A 21,613-nucleotide genomic window follows, 5' to 3' on the forward strand; every position below is an offset into this window, starting at 1 on the left:
GAAGTTTTTTCTTCTGAAATTTGACTTTTCTGATCGGCTCATTTTTGCCACTAGATCCTCTCACATGAAGCATTCATCTCTGTGTGCACACCAGGCATCAGTCTGTCTCTCTTTCTCTCTCTGTCTGTCTGTCTCTTTCTCTCTGTCTCTGTCTGTCTGTCTGTCTGTCTGTCTGTCTCTCTCTCTCTCTCTCTCTCTCTCATTTCCTGTGGCCATTTGACCTTGGACTGTGATTTCATGAGTTAATTGAAGTTGTGGTAACCGGTAGAGGAATTGGATGGGAGACCTTCAAGGAAAACCCAGGTGTTACAGGAAATGGCGATGGTGACTCAGTTGTTGGCCTTCTTTTTCTATCCATAATAGTAGTGGCTTGGCAGGATGATGGAAAGAAATGATCGGATTGTAGGTCTCAGTAGAAAAGTATAAATAATGCCTAATGACCACTTCTGGTCACAAAGACCCCAGCAGAGACAGCCTGGGGTCCCATGCTTAGTTCCATCTTTGGATCATTGCTCTGACTTCCTTCTTTACTTTTCCCTCCCTTTATTTTTTCTTTCCTTCCTTATTTCCTTTTTTCCTTCTTATTTTCTTTCTATTTTTTTCTTTCCCTCCCTCCCTTCTTCATTATTGGCCATAGATATAGAGCAGGATGGGATCTTCAATGCCATTTAGTCCATAGTTGAGAAATGAACACTGGTCCGTTTCCTGTATCAATAAAATGTCAAGTCTGAACCAAAAAGTGCTCATTCCATCTCCTTCTTAGGAATCGTGTATCACCTGAAAGGAATCTGCTGCTCCTTCCTTCCCAAAGTTACCTTGTTTATGTTGTGAGGCTCAAATGAGATGACGTTGAAAGCACTTTTTAAAAAAACCTTTATCCTCCTTCTTAGAATCAATAGTAGATATTGATTCTAAGACAAAAGAGTGGTAAGGAGTTTTGAGTGATTTGCCCAGGTCACATAGCTAGAAGTGTCTGGAATCAAATTTGAACCCAAGGCCTCTTGTCTCTGGACCTGGCTCTCATTCCACCTAGCTGCCCCTCCATAAATGCTATCAGCTTTTATCACATACATAGTTTGCATTTTTTTAGCACTTGAAACTTTGCAGAGTGCTTTTATTTTTTTTTTTTAATTCAACTTGTACTGGCCCTGTTGGCCAAGAATATTGCCATAATTTATTTAGGGTTAGCAACCAGGTGGCTAAGTGCATTTCCATCCTACTGAGTTGCTAAGGCATGGCAGGTCTCCTTTCCCATTAGGAAACTCAGTGAATGGCCATCTAAATTCTAAGTACTGGGACACAACCAACACAAGTGAGATTCTAGAGAGTCCCCAGAATGTCACTCTTAGGCATCATGGGCCTGCTCTGCAGCTTTTGAATTGGCTTTTTCCAGGGAACATACCGCTTGACCCAGTCCTCGCCACGTGCCTTTAGTAGCTAGTGTTCTTGTTCCTGGGGCTCCCCTACCATGGCTCTGGGGCCTGTCGGAATTCTGTCTCCCATTCTTTGGTACTCTGAGCCAGAAGTTATTTTTCCTATACTACCTTGGGGTGAAGAGCAGTATCGTTAAAGGCAGGATATCATTTTCAGGGCAGCTTCCACCTTGACTAGCTGCATGAGTCATCCTCATATTTTAATTTCCTTCTGGTCGCAAACCCTCCTGTTTACATTTCCGCCTCCCTCCTGATGCTAATGAGTGATAGTCTGTGAGAACAGGCAGGGAAGGCTTTGGAGGCTCACCACCACTTCTCCTTGGACTAGACCTTATATCTGCCTGCTCCCGTTGCTCTTAGTTCACCATCAGGACCAGGTCTCATCTAGTAGGGAGGATCTTTGGGCCTTGGGTATGTCATAGTCGCAGTGAAAAGCCTTCCAACCTCTTGGCTTTTCCCTGCCCACACCATTCGCTTTCTCACTTCTGCCTGTCCCCTCAGGGCCAGAATACTGTCCAGTTGGGACTCCTAACTCCCCCCAAAACTCATCTCATGGCTCCTCTAACTACTAACTCCCTTTGAATACTTCTAATGGACTTTGTATGTATTTTTTTATTGATTCTTATGTGGCTCATCTTTTTATACTAATTTCCCCTTGGTCCAAGAAATCAGAGCAGGAGCTTTAGCACACAGTAGATGAATATTTATTGAGCACCTACTATGTGCCAAGAACTCTTGCTTAGGCTGCCAATACAATTGGGGAGAAAAAGGATCTTCTGTTCTCACTGGGGTGGACCACACATAGAAAAGAGATGAGCCGCAGGTCAGATAGGGCTGTGTTCTGGAGTCCATCATGGCGGCCAGGCCATGGTACAGGCTGGAGCACTCTACAAGGTGATGGCAAGAGAGATGCTACCCATTGGGCAGGCTTGTCATGGGTTCTTGGCCCACGCCAGTGGTATGAACAGCTATCATCTTCTCTCCTAAGGACTTGTGAGCAGGCCAGAGTGAGTGGCCCCAACAGATCTTGTCATGGACTTACAGGTCTTCTCATGAGTCTGTGCCTGGCCCCAAGTCCTCCTCTCCAGCCTGGGCAGCATTTCATTGGATGTTCACTCAACCTCTCCGCTCCACCCATCATTACTTCAGCCCTTGCAGATCCTGCCCACTCAAACCAATGCCACTGCAGCTAAAACCAAGAAAAACCCAAAACTCCCCACAGAGGGATATTCTGAAAAACAAACCTCTAGAGCTGTCGAAATAGCCAGAAGTGCAGTCCTCCCTGCATATAATAATATATTATAAAAGTATATAATAAAATGTGGATGAAGTGCTTCGTTCATTGGAGAAGATACTGTTTCCCACTGGGCTTGGCATCTGCAGCCTTTCCATGGTGCCCGATTGATCTAGGATGAGTTCATCCCTTTTGACTTCATGGTCTGAGTTGGAACCTGTCAAGGCAGAGAAGGCGAGTCGAAGTTGGGTAGAAAAAAGTAGAGATAGATAAGGAGAAAGAGCTTCTGATGTGATTAACAAATGTTCAGCAGGATTGCCGCGGCTCAGGAGACGGTGGTGGCTTTGTGCCGTGTAGCTATTTGGGCTTGCTTTTAATGAAACCCCCAGATAGAACATGACAGAAATACTGAGAAAATGCTTTGTCTCCTCTGTGGCTAATGAATTTCCCAAGGAAAAGCCTGAAGGGACTCCATCAGACCCAGAAGGACTTGTAGCATCTGGTTTCCTGTTGACTAATAAGAACAGTCAGCTGGACTAGAGAATGGGCAAACATTGGAAAGGGGGCATTCTCATTCCATGCCAGTAGAACAAAAGTTGACACAGTTAGATGGATCTAAAGTTCGGAGGGATCTCAGAGAGCACCCCATTGACGACCCCTCATTTTATAGATGAAGAAGCTGTTGTCACCTTGTTTCTGAGGCTACCGTGGCTGCTCACGATTGGAACCCAAATTTTCTGAACTCTGAATCCAGTATTTCCTTCCCCACTTTGGACCCCTAAGTCACCTAAAACCTTTCCTTTACTTGAATTTTCTGTTACAAGTAACAGAGTAAAAAAACTCATAAACTGAGACTATCTCCAGGAATTGGAGAAAAGAAGCTCGGAGGAGAAGGAGGAAGGTGAGAACAGACCAGATAATTGCCTCCAAGCCTTCGAGAGGCCGTCCCAAGGAAGAACAGCTAGACTTGGCATGTTTAGCCCCTTAAGGCAAACCTAAAAGTAACAGATGGAAGAGGCCAAGAAGAAAATTTAGATTTGATATCAAGAAAAACTTCCTGAGGAGCAGAGGCATCCCACTGCTTCTGTGGGTCCTGGGGGTCTAAGGAAAAGGCGAGATGACCGTTTGTCTGGCAGGTTCTGAAGGAGATTCTTGGTCAGGTACCAGTTGGACAAGTTGACCTCTGAGGTCCTTTCCGATTTGGGATTCTGGCCTGGAGGTTGTCTCCATCTCCATCTCGAGAAAGATGAATGAATCACGTCCTAGGACTCCCATCAGATTGTCCCAACTTTCATAACTGGACCGAGAACAACTGGCCTCCAAGAGGGTTTGTGGGTGCCCAGGAGCCAGTGACAAGGGGTACTCACTGCCGCGCTATTGGAGACCCCCACCTCCCCATTTCAGGAGTCTGCCCCGAGAAGCACGCTGGATGGAGGCTCCGTCCTCATCTGTTCCCCATGACTGGAGGGCTCAAATGCTTCGGGTGGCTGCCCCTTGCCACCTGTGGCCCAGCTAAGCTACTGCACTAGACCCATAGCTGGGTGTTTTGTTTTGTTTTGTTTTTCATTTTAAAATAGTTCATCTGAGAGACAGAGAAGAGCCTGACTCAGTCTAATGTGATGCACAGATTCTTTTTTCTGGGCCTCAAACACATTCTGTTACCTTGAGTAGATAGAAAACAAGTTGCTTCATGTCTTTCTCTCCCCACACACACACTTCCCTTTTCAACAAAACAAACACATTTGTCTCTCGTAACCAGATGTGAATCTGTGCCCCAGCAGAGCTTTAGGTCTACCTGCTCCCAAGGATTGATTTCTATTAAAACTTGTCTGGAAGATTTTACTTCTATTTTGGGAGATGTGAAGGGCTGACACCATACCATGTACTCATCACTTGGGCTCTGTTGTCTTTCATCCTGAAGCAAACCACAGAAAGTTCATGATATTTTGAAGGCATACATTTTTTTGAATTATTGATGCCTTTTATTTTTACATCTCCCTCATTTCCTATGATATCAATATGTCCGTTCATCCTATGCCCACCCAAAGAACTATTCCTTGCCACAAAGAAATTTTAAAAAGACTTCTTTTATAAAAAAATAAATAAATAAAATCACTTCTGCCATCATAACCAAATCCAACATCATTGTACAATTTTAAGGTCTTTAGTTCCCCTGTACTTCAAAGAAAGAAGGTGGTTGGCTCAATTTTCATACTTCTTTTGGGACCAAACTTAGTCATTAGGCTGCCATCTTGGATTCCATTTTGATTTTTATTATTGTTACTATTAGAGAATGTTGATTTTTTTCCCCCCTGGTTCTATTTGCTTCACTTTGCATCCGTTTATAGAAGTCTTCCTTTGCACATGACACCTTTTTTTCAATCTTTGATAGTTTGGAAGGGAATGAAGGAAGAAGTATCACTTTTAAGAGCAATAAGAACTAGGCAGTTGACATTATAGACAAATGACTTGCCCAGGGTCACACAGCTAAGTAGTGTCTGAGGCCAGAGTCGTAGGCTTTTAAGTGTGAAAGGCCTACTGGATATATTTCGCCCTTCAAAGGTAGAGAGGTAGAGAGACAGATGAATGTTCAGTTGATAGATAGATAGATAGATGGATAGATAGATAGATAGATATGGATGATAGATAAGTAGATGGATGGCTGGATGGATAGATGAGTAGAGAGATTAGATAGATAGATAGATAGATAGATAGATAGATAGATAGATAGATAGATAGATAGATAGATAGATAGATAGATAGATATGGATGATAGATAAGTAGATGGATGGCTGGATGGATAGATGAGTAGAGAGATTAGATAGATAGATAGATAGATAGATAGATAGATAGATAGATAGATAGATAGATAGATAGATAGATAGGTGGATGGATGGATGGATAGATAGATAGATAGATAGATAGATAGATAGATAGATAGATAGATAGATAGATAGATAGATAGATAGATATGGATGATAGATAAGTAGATGGATGGCTGGATGGATAGATGAGTAGAGAGATTAGATAGATAGATAGATAGATAGATAGATAGATAGATAGATAGATAGATAGATAGATGGATAGATAGATAGATAGATAGATAGATAGATAGATAGATAGATAGATAGATAGATAGATGGATAGATAGATAGATAGATAGATAGATAGATAGATAGATAGATAGATAGATAGATAGATAGATAGATAGATGGATGGATAATTGTATAGATGAGATAGATGGGTAGATAGATAGATATGGATGGATGGATAGATAGATGGGGAGAGAGAAGATAGATAGATAGATATAGAGATAGATAGATGGATGGATAGATGGATAATTGTATAGATGAGATAGATGGGTAGATAGATAGATATGGATGGATGGATAGATAGATGGGGAGAGAGAAGATAGATAGATATAGAGATAGATAGATAGATAGATAGATAGATAGATAGATAGATAGATAGAATTTAGAGGATGGAATTATAGATAGGTAAATATGATGTGTGTTTTCTGACCTAAAATTGACTCAACTGAAAGCTGTTGATGGAAGGTATTGGGAGAGAATTTTCGAGCTGGGAATTGTCCAATGCTCCTTGCTTTTTTCCTCTAGCTTGAGAATAAACAACATTGAATCAAAACCATTTTCTAGTTTGTAGATACAAACCCCTTACCTCATCCCCTGCCTGCCATTTACACACGCATCTTGTTGACCACCCTGGAACTCAGAAGAAAAACAAAGACTTTGGGGCGAGGGTGGGTTTGGCACCGCAGAATTTCTGAAGCCACCCAGACTGTAGAGTGTCACATGTCTCCAACACCCCCACCACGGCCGCCATGTGCCCCTTTTTCCCCGAAGAAATACATGCTCATTTGACTTGTGAAGCCAACATGTGTCTTTGATGTTGCCTGGGGTCTGCTCGTGCTGGAACAGCTTCTAAATATAGACCACTCACAGACTCAATCTCTTGGCTCTGGCTCCTGTTCAGCTGGCGGCCACAGCCTTATTTTTTATTTCAATTAACGTGGCTGCTTCTGACAGACGAGCTGATCGGGGCTGTTGCCGACACACCAAGCCATCTACAGATCCTCAGTGAGTCTGTTTGCGGGTCTGAAGGCAGCCCAGGCCAGGAGATAGCCAGAGGGGCTCCCTTAGCTCAAAGACCCTGTGTATCCCTGGGCATATAAGAGAGTCCACCAGCCTGTAGTGGGTAGAGTGCTAAAGGTGGAAGCAGCAATGTCTGAGAAAAGCCTGCCTCAGATGTGTCCTACTTTTGTGACCCTGAATAAGGCATTTCAGAGTCTCTGTTTGTTTATCCATAAAATGGGGATACTAAAATCTACCTCAGAGTTGTGTGGGTCTTATGATAGGATATTAAGTACTCTGTAGACCTTAACATATAAAGGGGCAGCCAACTGGGTAGAGAGGCAAGCCTAGAGACAGGAGGTCCTAGGTTCAAATATGCCTTCAGACACTTCCTTGCTGTGTGACCCTGGGCGAGTCACTTAACCCCAGTTGCCGAGCCTTCATTCCTCTTCTGCCTTGGAACCCATACTTAGTATTGATTCTGAGACAGAGCGTAGGAGTGTTTTTTTTTTTTAAGTACAATATAAATACAAGTTGTTTTAATATTATTCATGATAACATAATACATAATTATATCAGAACCTGAAAGAGACTGGGAAGATCCTGACAAGCCTCAGACTAGTACAATATCTGGAAGAGGAAAGGGTGTTAGAAGAGAGATCCAGGTTCAAATCCAAACTCTTCCCATGGTGACTATGGACTTAATTCCTTGGGCTCCCTGGCCCTCTGTCTTCTTGGCTATAAAATGGGGGTATTACTATCTCTACATAGTGAAGATAAAACAAGGTAGCATATGTGGTGTCTTTGAGGTGTCTCTGCTCTAATACTGCTCTGTCCTCCAATGATGAAGGCCACCATGCATCCATTCCTGTCTATCCTGTGTGACTCTTGTCCACACCTTCCCTTCTATCCATCACTGATTGGGGAAACCAATGGTGAAGGCCACCAAGCACCCATTCCTGTCTATCCTGTGTGACTCTTATCTACACCTTCCCTTCTATCCATCATTGATTGGGGGAACTAATGATGAAGGCCACCATGCATTTATTCCTGTCTATCCTGTATGTCTCTTATCTACACCTTTCCTTCTCTCCACCACTGATTGGGGAATCCAATGGTGAAGGCCACCATGCACCCATTCCTGTCTATCCTGTGCGACTCTTGTCTACACCTTCCCTTCAATCCATCACTGATTGGGGAATCCAACGATGAAGGCCACCATGCACCCATTCCTGTCTATCCTATGTGCCTCTTGTCTACACCTTCCCTTCTATCCACCACTGATTGGGGAATCCAATGGTGAAGGCCACCATGCATCCATTCCTGTCTATCCTGTGTGACTCTTATCTACACCTTCCCTTCTATCCACCACTGATTGGGGAATCCAATGGTGAAGGCCACCATGCATTCATTCCTGTCTATCCTGTGTGACTCTTGTCTTCACCTTCCCTTCAATCCTCCACTGATTGGGGAAGAAGGAAAGAGAGGGGTCTGTCACTCATATTGTGATGGCCTTTCTCAAGCTTTTGCCATTGAGGGGATGGTAGGGGCCCCCAGAAGAGCATATCAGCTATTCCTCACTCCTGCTCTTAGACCAGCCTATATGTTTTTTTGCTTATCTTCTACATGCTGCTAAGCATTTCTCTGATAACATCCTTCACAGAATTTCTCCTCTTCCATTGTTTGCAATGACTTGCAGCTGATTCACACCCACATTTCTCCAGTTTGTTACTCTCTGGGTACATCTCAGCCACCTTAACATGCTTGTGCAATGCCAAGTTATGATGATGGTAACATTGATGACATCCCAACAAAATACAGAGGTGTCTCACGTCCTCCATCAGGACTAGAGTGGCCTGTTCTCATGTTTTGGGTTTTTTTGTGTGCTGGGACTAATGCAGTTAAAAATCAGAAAATAGTCACTTATAATCCATTAATGTAAGAATGATTGCAAATACCAGCCAGCCTTATTCATTAGTGCCAACAGTATTGGAAACACCAACCGTTCTCAGCTTATTATTGCCAATGTAATGGGAAATGCCAGCCAGATCAACAGAGGACCGTGCAATCTGTGGAATCACTCCTGACAGTCAAAATGCAAAGAGGGAGGGAAGGTCATAATGATTAATGAGTGTTTTGTATCTATTTCATGAGTGAGGATTGGATGTTTGTTCATTAAGGCCCATATGCAGAAAGCAACCCACTTGTGATGGTTTCACCCGTCTTGTACACGTGCCAAGGAAACCTTCCACTACATTTAAAATTAATAAAGCGATTATTTTCATGAGTGGCCTCAACTCAAGGGGCCATCTCCCACATTCACGGCTATGCATATTATGCCCTTTCTCCTCACCTCCACCTCTTAAATACTCAGCTCCATCCAAGGTCCTCTTCATTCCACCTCCTCCAGGAAGTCTCTTCATCTGTGTAGTTCTTTGAGTCTTCTTCCCTACTGAAATGATCACATATCTCTCTCTCTCTTTACATATTGTATCAGTCCAGTAGAAAGTAAGTGTCTTGAGAGCAAGGACTGTCTACTTGTATCCTTGGCACCATGTATTTGCAAAGCACTTAATACATCTTGTATTTAGTCAAATGAAATGTGTGAAAATTCATTTTATTTTCTTTTTTAAACATTTTAAATTTTAGACTTAAAATTTTTTTAAATAGTCAAATTTCCATATTCTGAGTAGAAGAGTCACCCACAAAGCATTTTTGAAATCTTGACTATGTGCCAGGGGAGAGACAGTGCCACAAACAAAGAGAAGGCCACTGCTGAGACATGGCACATTTGTGACCTCCATTGATGGAGAGAGCAGCCATGTCAGTGTCATCAGAAATGACAGAATTCGAGCATCTCTTTGTTGGTCACGATCCTGGATCCTTTCTCAGCCTGTCCATTTGTTTTACCCTTTCAGGGACCCAGGTTCAAAATCAGTATTCTCCATTATGCAGCTATTAATTAGATGAGTGGATGCTAAGATCCCTGAATAATTCAAGGTGAATATCCCTCAGCTGGCCATGGAGGGTGCATAGGGAGGGGTGACAGGGTGGGAGACAAACCAAAGTTATATCACCCAGCTACCCTTATCCACATTGAACAGATGCAAGATACGGCTTTGCCCACTCTGTTAGTGAGAATGAAATGAAAACGATGACACATACAGTTCTCCTGCCAATAAATCTTTCTACCTCGGTGGTTACATCTCTTCAAGAAGGATCCAGTTTCTTCCCACCTCAAGTAATTTGGGGGGATTTAGCAGAGTTGAAGGAGAGAGAGGGTTTCATGATTCTTACTTTATTTAGCACCTGATTTTTATTTTTTAAAGATCAGATAGATTGAGATGGAAACGAATCAAAAGATGGTGTTCGTAGGAGAAAAGCATGGAAGTTAGGTGTCCTTAAGTATTGTTGGAGCTTATCGTGTACTCTGCAGTTGCATTTTAGGAAATGAAATAAGAAAAGGGCAGAGCATCCGTCCCCTGGGAAGAAAGGGTTAGATGGAAGGCATAACTGTCACCACCCGTATCAGGTCTCTAACAGGTAACCAGGTGACTATCTCCCAAGTCTGATCTGTCTGCCAGAAGCTGCCTCTGAGCTCCGAAGATGAGGGTTATTAGTTGTTTTCAACAAAGGACTCTTTTGATAGCGGATTAGGTTTCATCTGGGTGCATTTCATATTTTTTGTAAATTGCCCTTTTTCTCCTCCTCAGAGCCAGCTTTCTTTAGCTTCATGCTTTTAATCTATCTGTTTTCTTTACTATTACTTGAAAAAATAGCCAGTGGCACCAGTGAATTTTCCCTAGAGAACATTCTTCTTCCTCTTCAAATTTGTCCGACCAGCCCTTCCTGGAGAAATCTCTACGGTACTTTGAGAAACTGCCTGGCTGGATCTTACTAATTCTGTTGACAGTCTCTGGGCCAGGTACATCCTGAGAAACGGTTTCTTTTAAGTAGTTTGCCAGCATGAATGATTTGGTATCATTTGCCTAAATGAGTCAGAGATGATGTGTTTGTCTTGTGAATAGACCAGGTGTTAGAATAGAAAATAAAAATTTAGCAATATTGAATGACTTCTGGAAACTGATGTAGGATGTCCTTCAGATATCTACTGGAGCAGAAAACCTGCTGCATTAGACTCCCAGAAGCTCCAGCTTGGGGAAAAGGACCTTAAAAGATGTCTAGAACTCTTAGTTTTCACCATCCTAGAGTTCCTTTCTTGGGTCCTTCCATCCAGAGATCTTTCCTTGGAAGCTGTCAGCCTTCAGAGACCTCTTCCCATCTTCACTGACTTACCTGTCAGAACAATCTTCCTGAAGTTCATCCTGTGTCTACCATCTTGTCTCTTATCTCCTGGCTTCTCCAGAGTCCCTTAGATCCCACTTAAAAACAGCAATATCTTCTTTATACAGAGTCGTTTGCATGCTGTCCCTTCCTCCAATCCCATCCTACTATGGACATCTGAAGAGCAGGGACAAGGATTGAGGGTGTTTTTCCCCCGTTTCTTTGTAACCCCAGCACTGAGCACAGAATCTGGCCCATAGTAATCACTTATTAAGACTTGTTGACTTGACTCGGCTACCCTTTCCAAGTCTGTTCATGCCTTAGGGCCAACCAGAACAAGTCTCTTCCACGTGAAAGCCCTTAAAACGTTTACTAGAAGGCAATTTCTGTGTTTTCCCCTCAGTCTTCTCTTCCCAGAGACCTGGGATCAAATCCCTGCTCTGTCTTTTGTTGACATATGATTGGTTCTTCCTCTATAAAATGGGTCTAATAAAACATGGACCATCTACCTCATACAATGAGACATTATTTTAAAAAACCTGAAAGTGCTCTAGAAATTATCATGCAAAAGTTGAGAATTGCTTGTCTACAGTGATCATTTTGAGCCAAACTTGTGATTTTGTCCATGTAGATCACTCAGTATTTGATGACTGCCTCTAGCAAAGTTGACAATTGCATTGTAATTTTCACTGGTTTGAGATCTCTTGATGGGAGTTCTTTTTATTTTTTATTTTTTTAATTGATTAATTAAGAAAATTTTTCCATGGTTACATGATTCATGTTCTTTCTCTCTTCTTCTCCCATCCCTCTCCCATAGCCAACACACAATTCTACTGGGTCTTATATGTGTCATTGATTAATTGATATTTGCAATAGAGTGATCATTTAGAGTCTACATCCCCAGTCATATCCCCATCGACCCATGTGACCAAGCAGTTGTTTTTCTTCTCTGTTTCTGCTCCCACAGTTCTTCCTCTGGATATGGATAGTGGTCTTCCTCATAAGTCCCTCAGAATTGTTCTGGATCACTGCATTGCTGCTAGTAGAAAAGTGATAGGAGTTCTTGTACTTAAACAGATAAATACTTATTCTCCTCCACCTTAGAGGGTTGTTGGGGGCATTGAGAGACTGTGACTGGTCCAGGGCCACACCAGTAGTATGTTACAATGTTGAATCCAAGACTTCTGGCTATGAGGCCAACTTTCTAGCCATAATGCTCCACTGCCTACCGAGATAATATGGTTGGTTTTATCATTGTTTTGTCATCCTTCCAGATAAAATGTAAGCTCTTTGAGAAGGAATGTATATAGGGAAGGAGGCAGTGGGCTGATGGAAGGGAAGACTGATTGCGGGAGATGGTAGGCAGTGAAGGAGTGTATGTGTGTGTCTCACATATAATACTTATTATTGATTATTATTGATTCTCATTTCTTTTATTTAAATTCAGATAGAAATGGTTCTGAGTCTATTCCGATATTTTTCTTGTATATCTGTTGTTCTGGGAAGCAGAATAGTGTTGTATAGAGAGAGCTGGCCATTGTACCAGGACAAGTGGAATTGAAAACCTACCTTTGATCTATCTGGGTTTTAGGATCCTATGGAAATCACTTGACCTCACAATATTGTAGGCAACCCTCTTAAGACTAGAGTTTTACCCAGTGGAATTGCATGTTGTCTACAGGAAGGGAGGGAAAGAACATGAATCTTGTAACCATAGAAAAATATCCCAAATTAATTAATTAAATAAAAATTTCCAGATTAAAAAAAAAGACAATTACATGATAAAGTTATATACTTGAAAAGAAAAGGAAAAAAAAGTCTAGAGTGCCAGCCTGCATGGACAGAAGGAATTCTTCACATGGGAGTTGTCTGGGCCAATGAAATCCTAGGTCTAGTTTCTATCAGACTGTCTTGTACCAGTGGATAAAATGTCCACTTCTGGCGATTGAATAAAAGTATCCAAATGTCAGCTTATCTTTTCTCAGACCATTGTAGGCATCCTTGGGACACGTCCATTAGTGGGGAGAAGGATGTATGTATGTTTCTTCTCTTATTCCCATGTGGAATTTTTTTTCCTTTCTCCTCTACATCTCTTAGTTTTGAATGTTTTTCATTCTGTGTCCTTTGGAGGTTATGAATTCAATATGGCGACTGCTATTGAAGATGTTCTTGGATTTGTTTTTCTGTGTCATGTGCCTGGGGCCAGCAGTTGTGTTTATGATTCTATTCCAATGGTTATCATTTTTATTGTTGCCAGGCTTCTTTTTTGCCCAGAACCACATTCCCTCTCCATTCACCTACAGGGTTCCACCTCTTCATGGTGGTCATCTTAGAAAGGGACATCCCAGCCTTTCTTTGCTGGCCACAGTTCTTTGCTTCAGGAAGAGGCAATGGGGCCTTAGAAAGAAGAGAGGGATGGGCCATTGAGGCATCGAGGGGGAGCCTGGGCAGGCTTTAGAAGCGCCGAGCGCCTTTGTCCCCGCCAGGCACAAACTTTTGGCTCTGTAGCATGACTACCTTGGAGAAGGGAAGGAGTGATCTGAGGCGGTCTAAAATGAATGTGGAACGTGTCAGCCTTCTTGGACAGTACAATCAGATGCTGGGTGCAATGATGCAAATCTGCCCTGTTTAAACCTTTTTCTGTGAATAAAATGGTTGTATTAGCTTAACATTCTCCAAGTCGGCACCGAGCAGGCTTTCAGAGAACGTCTCAGGACAGACTGACTCGTCTCAGACAAGAGTTTTGAAAGCTGTTTCCTCGTCCTTGTGTCCATTCCCCAGTGCTGAGTTCAGTGCCTGATATGTAGTAAATCCTCCATGAATCTTTGTTGATCAGCTGATACTGAACGATGCAGAAACAAATCCTGTAGCAGCTTCTTTTAGCACCTTTCAGACAGTGGCTCATAAAACCCTCACTCGATCGGATTTATCCCATTTTATAGGAGGATCAGAGACTGGCCCAGTCAGTGTCTAAGACTGGATCTGAGCCCTGCCTTCCCTATTCCATCCAGCCTGTTTGTTCTGCCTTGCTGTGGAGCCATCAAAATGGTGGAACTTATAGAATGTCACACCAAATGAAGCACTTTTTTAGGCACTCTGTTAAATGTGGGGTCCTTCAGAGACAAAAAATTAAGTACTTCCCGACCCTTAAGGAGATTGCAGTGTGGAAACTTGGGGGTAGAAATAGAGGGTTTTACTGCTTGTTCAAAGAAATAAATATCAAATACGTGCAACATATGCCTGAATTTCAAAGTTTGTGGGAGAATACTAAGAGAAGCCAAGGGAAGGGGGTAAGAGGTTTTGCCAGAAAGGTTAATCAATAGGCATTCATTCACCACTCACTCTGCTAGTCACAATACAAAGGTAAAAATGACAATCTCCTGCCCTTGGTGAGCTTGCATGCTGTTGGGTGAACCCAGAAATGAATGGAAAAATGGGTCTCCCAAGAGTCGGAGCTGAGGATTCTTGGGCTTTCTTTGTTGTCGGTTTTTTCCCTCCAGATTGAACTTGACTCTTCATCCCCTGAGGTTTGTTTGTTTTTTTTAATCTGCTCACTCTGGGGACCCGAGTCTCCAAGCACGGATGGATTCTGTTTGTTTCAGGTTTGAATGAGATTTGAATATCCCAGGATGGGACTTGGAAGTCAGACATGGGCTAAGACAAACATTCAGAGAATTACAGTTCCTCTTGGGCCTTTTTGAGAACCTCAGATGTGTTGTTTGCAAGAGAGGCTGCCTCATGGCTGTGGCCCGCTGGACCGGCCTAGATGCTTGGGATTCCTTTTTATTTATCGAAAGGAATGTTGAAGATGTTGGGAGGCAGCCAAGTCAACTTTAGGGCTAAGGTTTGAAGTCCCAAAGTGGATTTCCTCTAAGTAGCCTCTTGTGGTTTTCCTATTCTGTAAAACATAGATAAAATAATGTGGATTATGGGAGGAAGTGGTTGCTACGGTGTCCTATAACTTGGCATGTGAACTTGAAGCCAGCTAAGCTCAGAGCTTCAGAGGAACCTAATTAACAGGTTTGTTGTTGATATCAAATGGGAGTGCTTGGTATACAAATGGATTTGGTACAACCCTTTCAGTTAATTTTTTTCTTTTTGTTTTATTATGAACTAAAGAATAACCTTCAGTTTGACAAGTGAGGAAAATGAGACCTAAGAAGATAACCCTAGATGGCACAGTAGATGTAGTGCTAGACATGGAGTCAAAAGGATCTAATTTCAGATCTTGCCTCAAACACTTGTATGATTCTATGTAAATCACTTAACTCCTCTTAGCCACATCTGTAAAATGGAAATATCACCTACCATTAGGAAGTTATTAGAGGATCAAATGAGATGATTATGTAAGAGTGATTTGCAAACTTCTAAAGTTCTGTAGAAATATTGATGATGTTGATGTTGGTGGTGATGGTGATGATGATAGTGGTGGTGATGAAGGTGGTGGTGGTGGTGATGATATTGATGACATTGATGGTGGTGACAATGGTGGTGGTGGTGATGATATTGATGACGTTGATAGGGATGATGATGGTAATGATGGTAGTGGTGATGATATTGATGACATTGATGGTGGTGAAGATGGTAGTGGTGGTGATGATGGTGATGATGATGGTGGTGGTGGTGGCGATGGTAATGATGGTAGTGGTGATGATGATGGTGGTGATGAAGGTGGTGGTGGTGGTGATGATATTGATGACATTGATGGTGGTGACGATGGTAGAGGTGGTTATGATGGTGATGATGATATTGATGACGTTGATGATGGTGATGATGATGTTGGTGGTGGTGATGATGATATTGATGGTGGTGATGGTAATGATGATAGTGATAGTGTTGATGGTGATTGTGATGATGGTGATGTCCATGCTTTAGATAGGGAATGTTGGGGCAGAGAAAAGATCTCATTTTCAGAGCTGCTGTTGTAGGGAAAAAAAAAAAGATTTCGTTATCAAGGACCTTTTATGGCACATGACTTGCTTTTTTTTTTCCCCAGCACCACCATTCTTCATGAAAAACTAAGAAAGGAAACAGATTGTTATGAAACTAGCATTGATATACTCTTTGGGTTTTCCTCCCTTCTAGGGAAAAAGGAACAGTGGCTTCAGAGAATGTTATTTTGGGAGCCAGAAACATTGCAAGTTGACCAAGCTTTGTCCAGCAATGGGATACACATTCAGGCTGGCAGCTCGAAATGACATCGGCACCAGGTAACATTGCTTCCCACCTCAGCCTCCCAACTTTCCTTGTGACCTTCAAGCGTGTGCTCAAATACCTCACAGATCAAGGACTACAGGGGACTTTGGTCCCCATTTTACAGTTGAAAGAACTGAGAATCAGAGAGGTTTAACTGATTTACCCAAAATCCACACGGTAGACTATGGCAGAGCTGGGATTTGAACCCAGGGTGTCGAATGCCATATCTGGCACTCTTTGTACTCTCCCAAATTATTATTCTCTTTATGAAAAACTAAGTTAGGAATATTGAGGTGGAGAATGGGAGGAGTGGACCTCTTATGAGGTGTTAAACGCTGCTCTGTGGGTTCTTCCCAGGGTTACCAGAATACATCTGTTCTGTGAAAACGCCACTAGGGACCTCTGTGAACCAAGAAAAACAATAGTTAACGGTCTGAGATTTGAAAGTAATCCCAGCTCTTTTATTTTATTTTATTTTTTTTAAGTGATTTGCTTCTGCCTCCTTTCATCACTTGGACAAGATTTTCATGGATTTTCCTTTTTCAGTTAGGTGTAGGTGGAGAAAGACTGGACTGCTAAAGCCAGCCATCCAGCAAGCCCAGGATCCACCTTGTAGGAGACTTGAGGATGGCTCTAAGCCAAAAGAGAAAGGCTCTGTGGTCCAGGAGGCTGCAGAGAAGCGTCGTCCTAAAGGAGCTCACTCTGCATTTGCCCCACAGTCCTTTTTGCTGTTTTAGTTGTTGTCAATGCCATCAATGCCTTCTTCCTTGCCCTCGGGCATTCGTGGCTGCTTCTTCAGTCAGGGGAGCTCCTGAAGGACTGGGGTGACTTTTGCCTCTTCTTCTATTCCCAGCACTTAGCAGAGTACCTGGCATATAGTAGGTGCCTAATAAATGTTTATTGGCTGGCTGCTATGCGATGCACATAGATGTACCAGAAGTGGATGGCATTGCATTGCACTAGCCTTCAAGACACATCCTGGCGGGTGTCATTTTTTTTAACCCTTCCTTTCTGGCTTCCTCCCCGGAGGAAAGTTCCCCTCTGTAATCCGGCTTCAAGGGAGCTGCACACCCTCACCCAGAGCACTGACTGACTTACAGACCTCTGGCTCATGGGTATCCTTTCTCTGCAGTGGCTACAGCCAAGAGATGGTGTACTACACCTCGGGGAACATCCCTCAGACGCCCTGCGCCCCGAGACTCGTGCGAGCTGGGGTCACGTGGATCACACTGCAGTGGAATAAGCCGGAAGGCTGCACGGCCGAGGAGGTGATCACCTACACCTTGGAAATCCAGGAGGAAGACCACGTAAGTCCTGGCACCTCCATCACTCTCCAGGGCTCCAGCCCATCCTTATCTGCCTGGTCCCATCCAATCCCCTCGTCTTAGACAATAGGAAACCGAGGCCCCAAAGAAGGGATGTGGCCAGATGCACACAACGAGGTTCTGAGACAAGATTTGAAACCCGGCTTACAGATCCAGTGCCTCGCTCCATGGGGCACCTAGGCAGGGATTCCCCAATCTCCAGGCGGCCTTAGAAAGCATCTTCTCTAGAGTTTCGCCAGAAGAGGGCCCTGTGTTCTCACAGTCCTCACTCACAGTTACCTACGTGGGCTAATGGAGCATCCCATCAAGGGCAGTTTATATACCAGACTCTTCACAAAAATTAATTTTTTAGTGATACTTTTCATTTTTACTTCACCTTTATTTATGATCATATCCCTCCCAAATGATCCATCCCTTATAATGAGAGAGACAGAGACAGAGACAGAGAGGGAGAGACACAGAGAGAGAGAGAGAGACAGAGACAGAGACAGAGACAGAGAGAAAGAGACAGAGAGAGAAAGAGAGGGAGATAAAGAGAAGAGAGTGAGAGAGAGAAAAAGAGAGTGAGGGAGAGAGAGACAGAATGAGAGAGAGAGAATAAGAGAGTGAGAAAGACAGAGGGAGAGAATGAGAGAGACAGAGAGAGATAGAATGAGAGAGAGAGACAGAGGGGGAAAGAGAATGAGAGAGAGAGAGAATAAGAGAGTGAGAAAGACAGAGGGAGAGAATGAGAGAGACAGAGAGAGATAGAATGAGAGAGAGAGACAGAGGGGGAGAGAGAATGAGAGAGAGAGAGAATAAGAGAGTGAGAAAGACAGGGAAAGAATGAGAGAGACAGAGAGATAGAATGAGAGAGACAGAGGGGGAGAGAGAATGAGAGAGAGAGAGAGAGACAGAATGAGAGAGAAAGACAGAGGAAAAGAAAGAGAGGGGGAGAGAGAGAAAAAGAGAGTGAGAGAGAAAGACAGAGAGGGAGAGAATGAGAGAGAGACAGAGACAGAATGAGAGAAAAAGAGAATGAGAGAGGAAGAGAAAGACAGAGAGGGAGAGAAAGAGAGACAGTGAGAGAGAGAAAAAAAGAATGAGAGAGAGACAGGGGAGAGAATGAGAGTGAGAGAAAGACAGAGAGGAAAAGAAAGAGAGAGAGAGACAGAGAGGAAGAGACGAGGGAGAGAGAGAGAATCTCATCAACAAACCCATAGTCCCCCATCGTTTCTTCTATAAAGGAGGAGAGTTGTATTTTCACTTCTCCTTGGAAGACTATGTCTTTCTTTCTCTCTTTTTTTGGAAGATTATGTATTGCTTAATGAATCTAAATAAGCTTAAAGCCGGTGGATTCTCTGAAAAAATCATTGTTCATTTCGAGTTGTTATTTTCTGGTCTTTTACTTCATACCAAATGCTTGGCCCATGGCCATGACCCAAATACATTCATCTTTATTTACTCCTATTGAAACTCTTCTTAGGATGTTAGGCTAATTAATAGGTTTACACGACTGGAAAGGACCTCCCAGGTCATCTGTTTCACCCCCCTCGTTTTTATAGATGAGGATAATGAGGGTGATACAAATTTGAAGGGACTTCAGTGGCCATCTGGTCAAACTCATTCATACTTGAAAGGCATCAGCACTATAATAAGCCTGAAAAGTGACTTTTCTCAAGTTTCTGTGGGCTAAGTAGCTGGGACAGGACTTGAACTCAGGTCTTTGAGGTCCAAAAACAGAGTTTTCCTTGATCCACATGGTCTCCAACAGCAAGTGAGCTCTTCATTCCTCATAGCTCCCACCACTACTCCAGGGTGAGCCCAGAAGGGTCCTCTGTGGCTAAGTAATGGACTCCCCTTCCCGCCTCTCCCAGGGAAAATTGGCACTCTAAGAAGAAAAGAGTGGAGAATGGTCTTCCTAGTATCAGGCCCATGAACCCTGGCTTGGTGCCCCACCTTTACAAGAGAGTTGACCAGGCCACAAAGACATGGTCCATTGACTGAAAACCACCCAGCTGTGTATGGGGGCCTTCCAGAACGACTGTTTCTTGCAGTTCTGAGCCATGTTGCAAGAGCTCAGACTCAGATGAGGCCTGGAATCATCAGCTCCAAGAAGCCAGCCAGGTTTTTAAAAGCAGAGGATTTCATGGGCAGCTATTACGGTCCTGATGGTTCCTTCTGGTTCTGTCCCTTCAGGATAGCCTTTTCCACTCAAGATACACTGGAGAGGATGCTACCTGCACTGTGAAGAATCTGAAGAGAAGCACACAGTATAAATTCAGGGTGAGTTCCTAACAGCTCTGAAGTTCTTCCTCCTCCACCACATAGGTGACCAAGGACTTTAACAAAATCATGTTGCCCTCCTACTAATGGATTTCAGTGACTCCTAATTGTCTCCAGGATCAAGCATGGGCTCTCACTTCCCCTCCACATTCCATCTCGCAACCTTGGAGCAGGCCCTCCGCTTCCACCTCCTATCCATTCTCTCCTTGGCCGCCATATTGATTTCTGAGAAACATAGACCACATTACCCCTTCCTCAGTAAATAAACTATAGTGACTACCTCTAGAACCAAATAAAATGTTTCTTGGCATTCAAAGCTCTCCATAAGCTGACTGACTCCTTCTGAATCTTTCCATGGATGATTAAATATCAATCTTCCAGTCCCAACCCACCCAACCCCTCTAGTCCAAGATCCTGGCCTTCTTGCCCATCCTAAAGAGAGAGAGACACGCACACACTGCTAGGTGTTTATGGTACTTTTTTATATGCAGTTTTCTCTCTTCTGCTCTGGACTTCCATCCTGTGCTTAAGAAGAGCAGAGTGAATTTTCCAGGGTTCCTTAAGGGCCATCCTATACTCACCCTAAGAAAGAACAACAGGGTTGAAGGAGGAAGCAAATGACCTCCATCTTTTCAGATCTAAAGATGCTCCAGAACTCTAGTCTTGACCCTTTTACCTCCAGGTGTACCTCTTTCCTCTTCATCTCTCCATGATCTCCCCTTTCTATTTTCTCATTTCTGTTTCTTCTCCTTTTAAAAAGTTTTCTCCTTTATTTTTTAGTTCATAAGCCAATGATCCTGGTGTCTTATGGCCTGATAATTAAGGGCAAAGAAGCCAGCCTTTCTAAGGGAAGGGATAGGGACATTGATTTCATTAATGTGGAGAATTCCTGCGTGGAAACTCCCTCCTTCAGTACAAGGCACCACAATTTACCATCTCGGAGAGTTGCCAAAAAACTAAAATACAAAGTAGTATTTGGTAAAAAGAATAATGCGATATGCTCTGTGTGCTGTGGTCACTGGACATTATTATCCAGCAGGGTTTGTTGGGAGACTGTACTATGATGTGAGTTCAAGTCCTCCCTCAGACACTCAGTGCCCCAAACCAAGCTCTCTAAACGTCCAGTTAGAGAAGGTAGAGATCAGTGCCAGTAGGGAGAATTTCTAGTTCTCTAAGCAAACGCCTTGGGAGTTTGTCACATAGACTCAATCACAGACCCAGAACCCACTCCCCCAAAAACCACCAGTGAATCCTCCGTCCTTCTCTATACAATGTCCCATGTTCAGTATTCTTCCCAGATCCAAGGCTTTGTTGATTGAAGGAAGATTTCCTTTCAGTTGACAGAATGTCAGCTCCTTGAGCAGGGACTATTTTTGCTGTCTGGATTCCTGGCACATAGTAGGTGCTTACTAAATATTTGTTGATTGATTGATTCGTATCCTTCTTCCCTGAAAGGTTTAGATGGCTACACAATCTGGATGTATTTTAATTTATTCTTATTAAATTGGGGAAGAATTTGCACATTTTTTAAGCAATTTAATAATCCTCATTTTCCACTAATTTTCCCACGGTCATTCATATATCAAAAAGGAACAGTATTTTAATGTAAAAAATTTCCCCCATACTTTGACATGCAGTCCAGAACACACACTTGTCCTACTGATCTCTTTCCACAAGATGGCACCATGAGCCCTTTTTATTTTTTTAACTGTATATTTTTTTCCCCAAAAATTTTCCTTCTAATTCTTAGGGAATGGGGGTCTGGCTTGGTAAAATTCTTTCAGA

The 21,613-nt window shown here is 43.0% G+C and overlaps 1 protein-coding gene across 1 annotated transcript in view; it reads left to right on the top strand.

The window, feature by feature from the left end:
- Positions 1-21,613, top strand: part of FNDC3B (fibronectin type III domain containing 3B) — a 323,317-nt gene that overhangs the window by 270,195 nt on the left and 31,509 nt on the right. Inside the window, exons 12-14 of the mRNA XM_056806864.1 lie at positions 16,128-16,252; positions 17,371-17,545; positions 19,742-19,828. Coding sequence (XP_056662842.1) covers positions 16,128-16,252; positions 17,371-17,545; positions 19,742-19,828 — 387 coding nt within the window. The remainder of the gene's footprint in view (positions 1-16,127; positions 16,253-17,370; positions 17,546-19,741; positions 19,829-21,613) is intronic.

Source organism: Monodelphis domestica, chromosome 8 (assembly GCF_027887165.1).
Source record: "Monodelphis domestica isolate mMonDom1 chromosome 8, mMonDom1.pri, whole genome shotgun sequence".
Lineage (NCBI taxonomy): Eukaryota > Metazoa > Chordata > Mammalia > Didelphimorphia > Didelphidae > Monodelphis > Monodelphis domestica.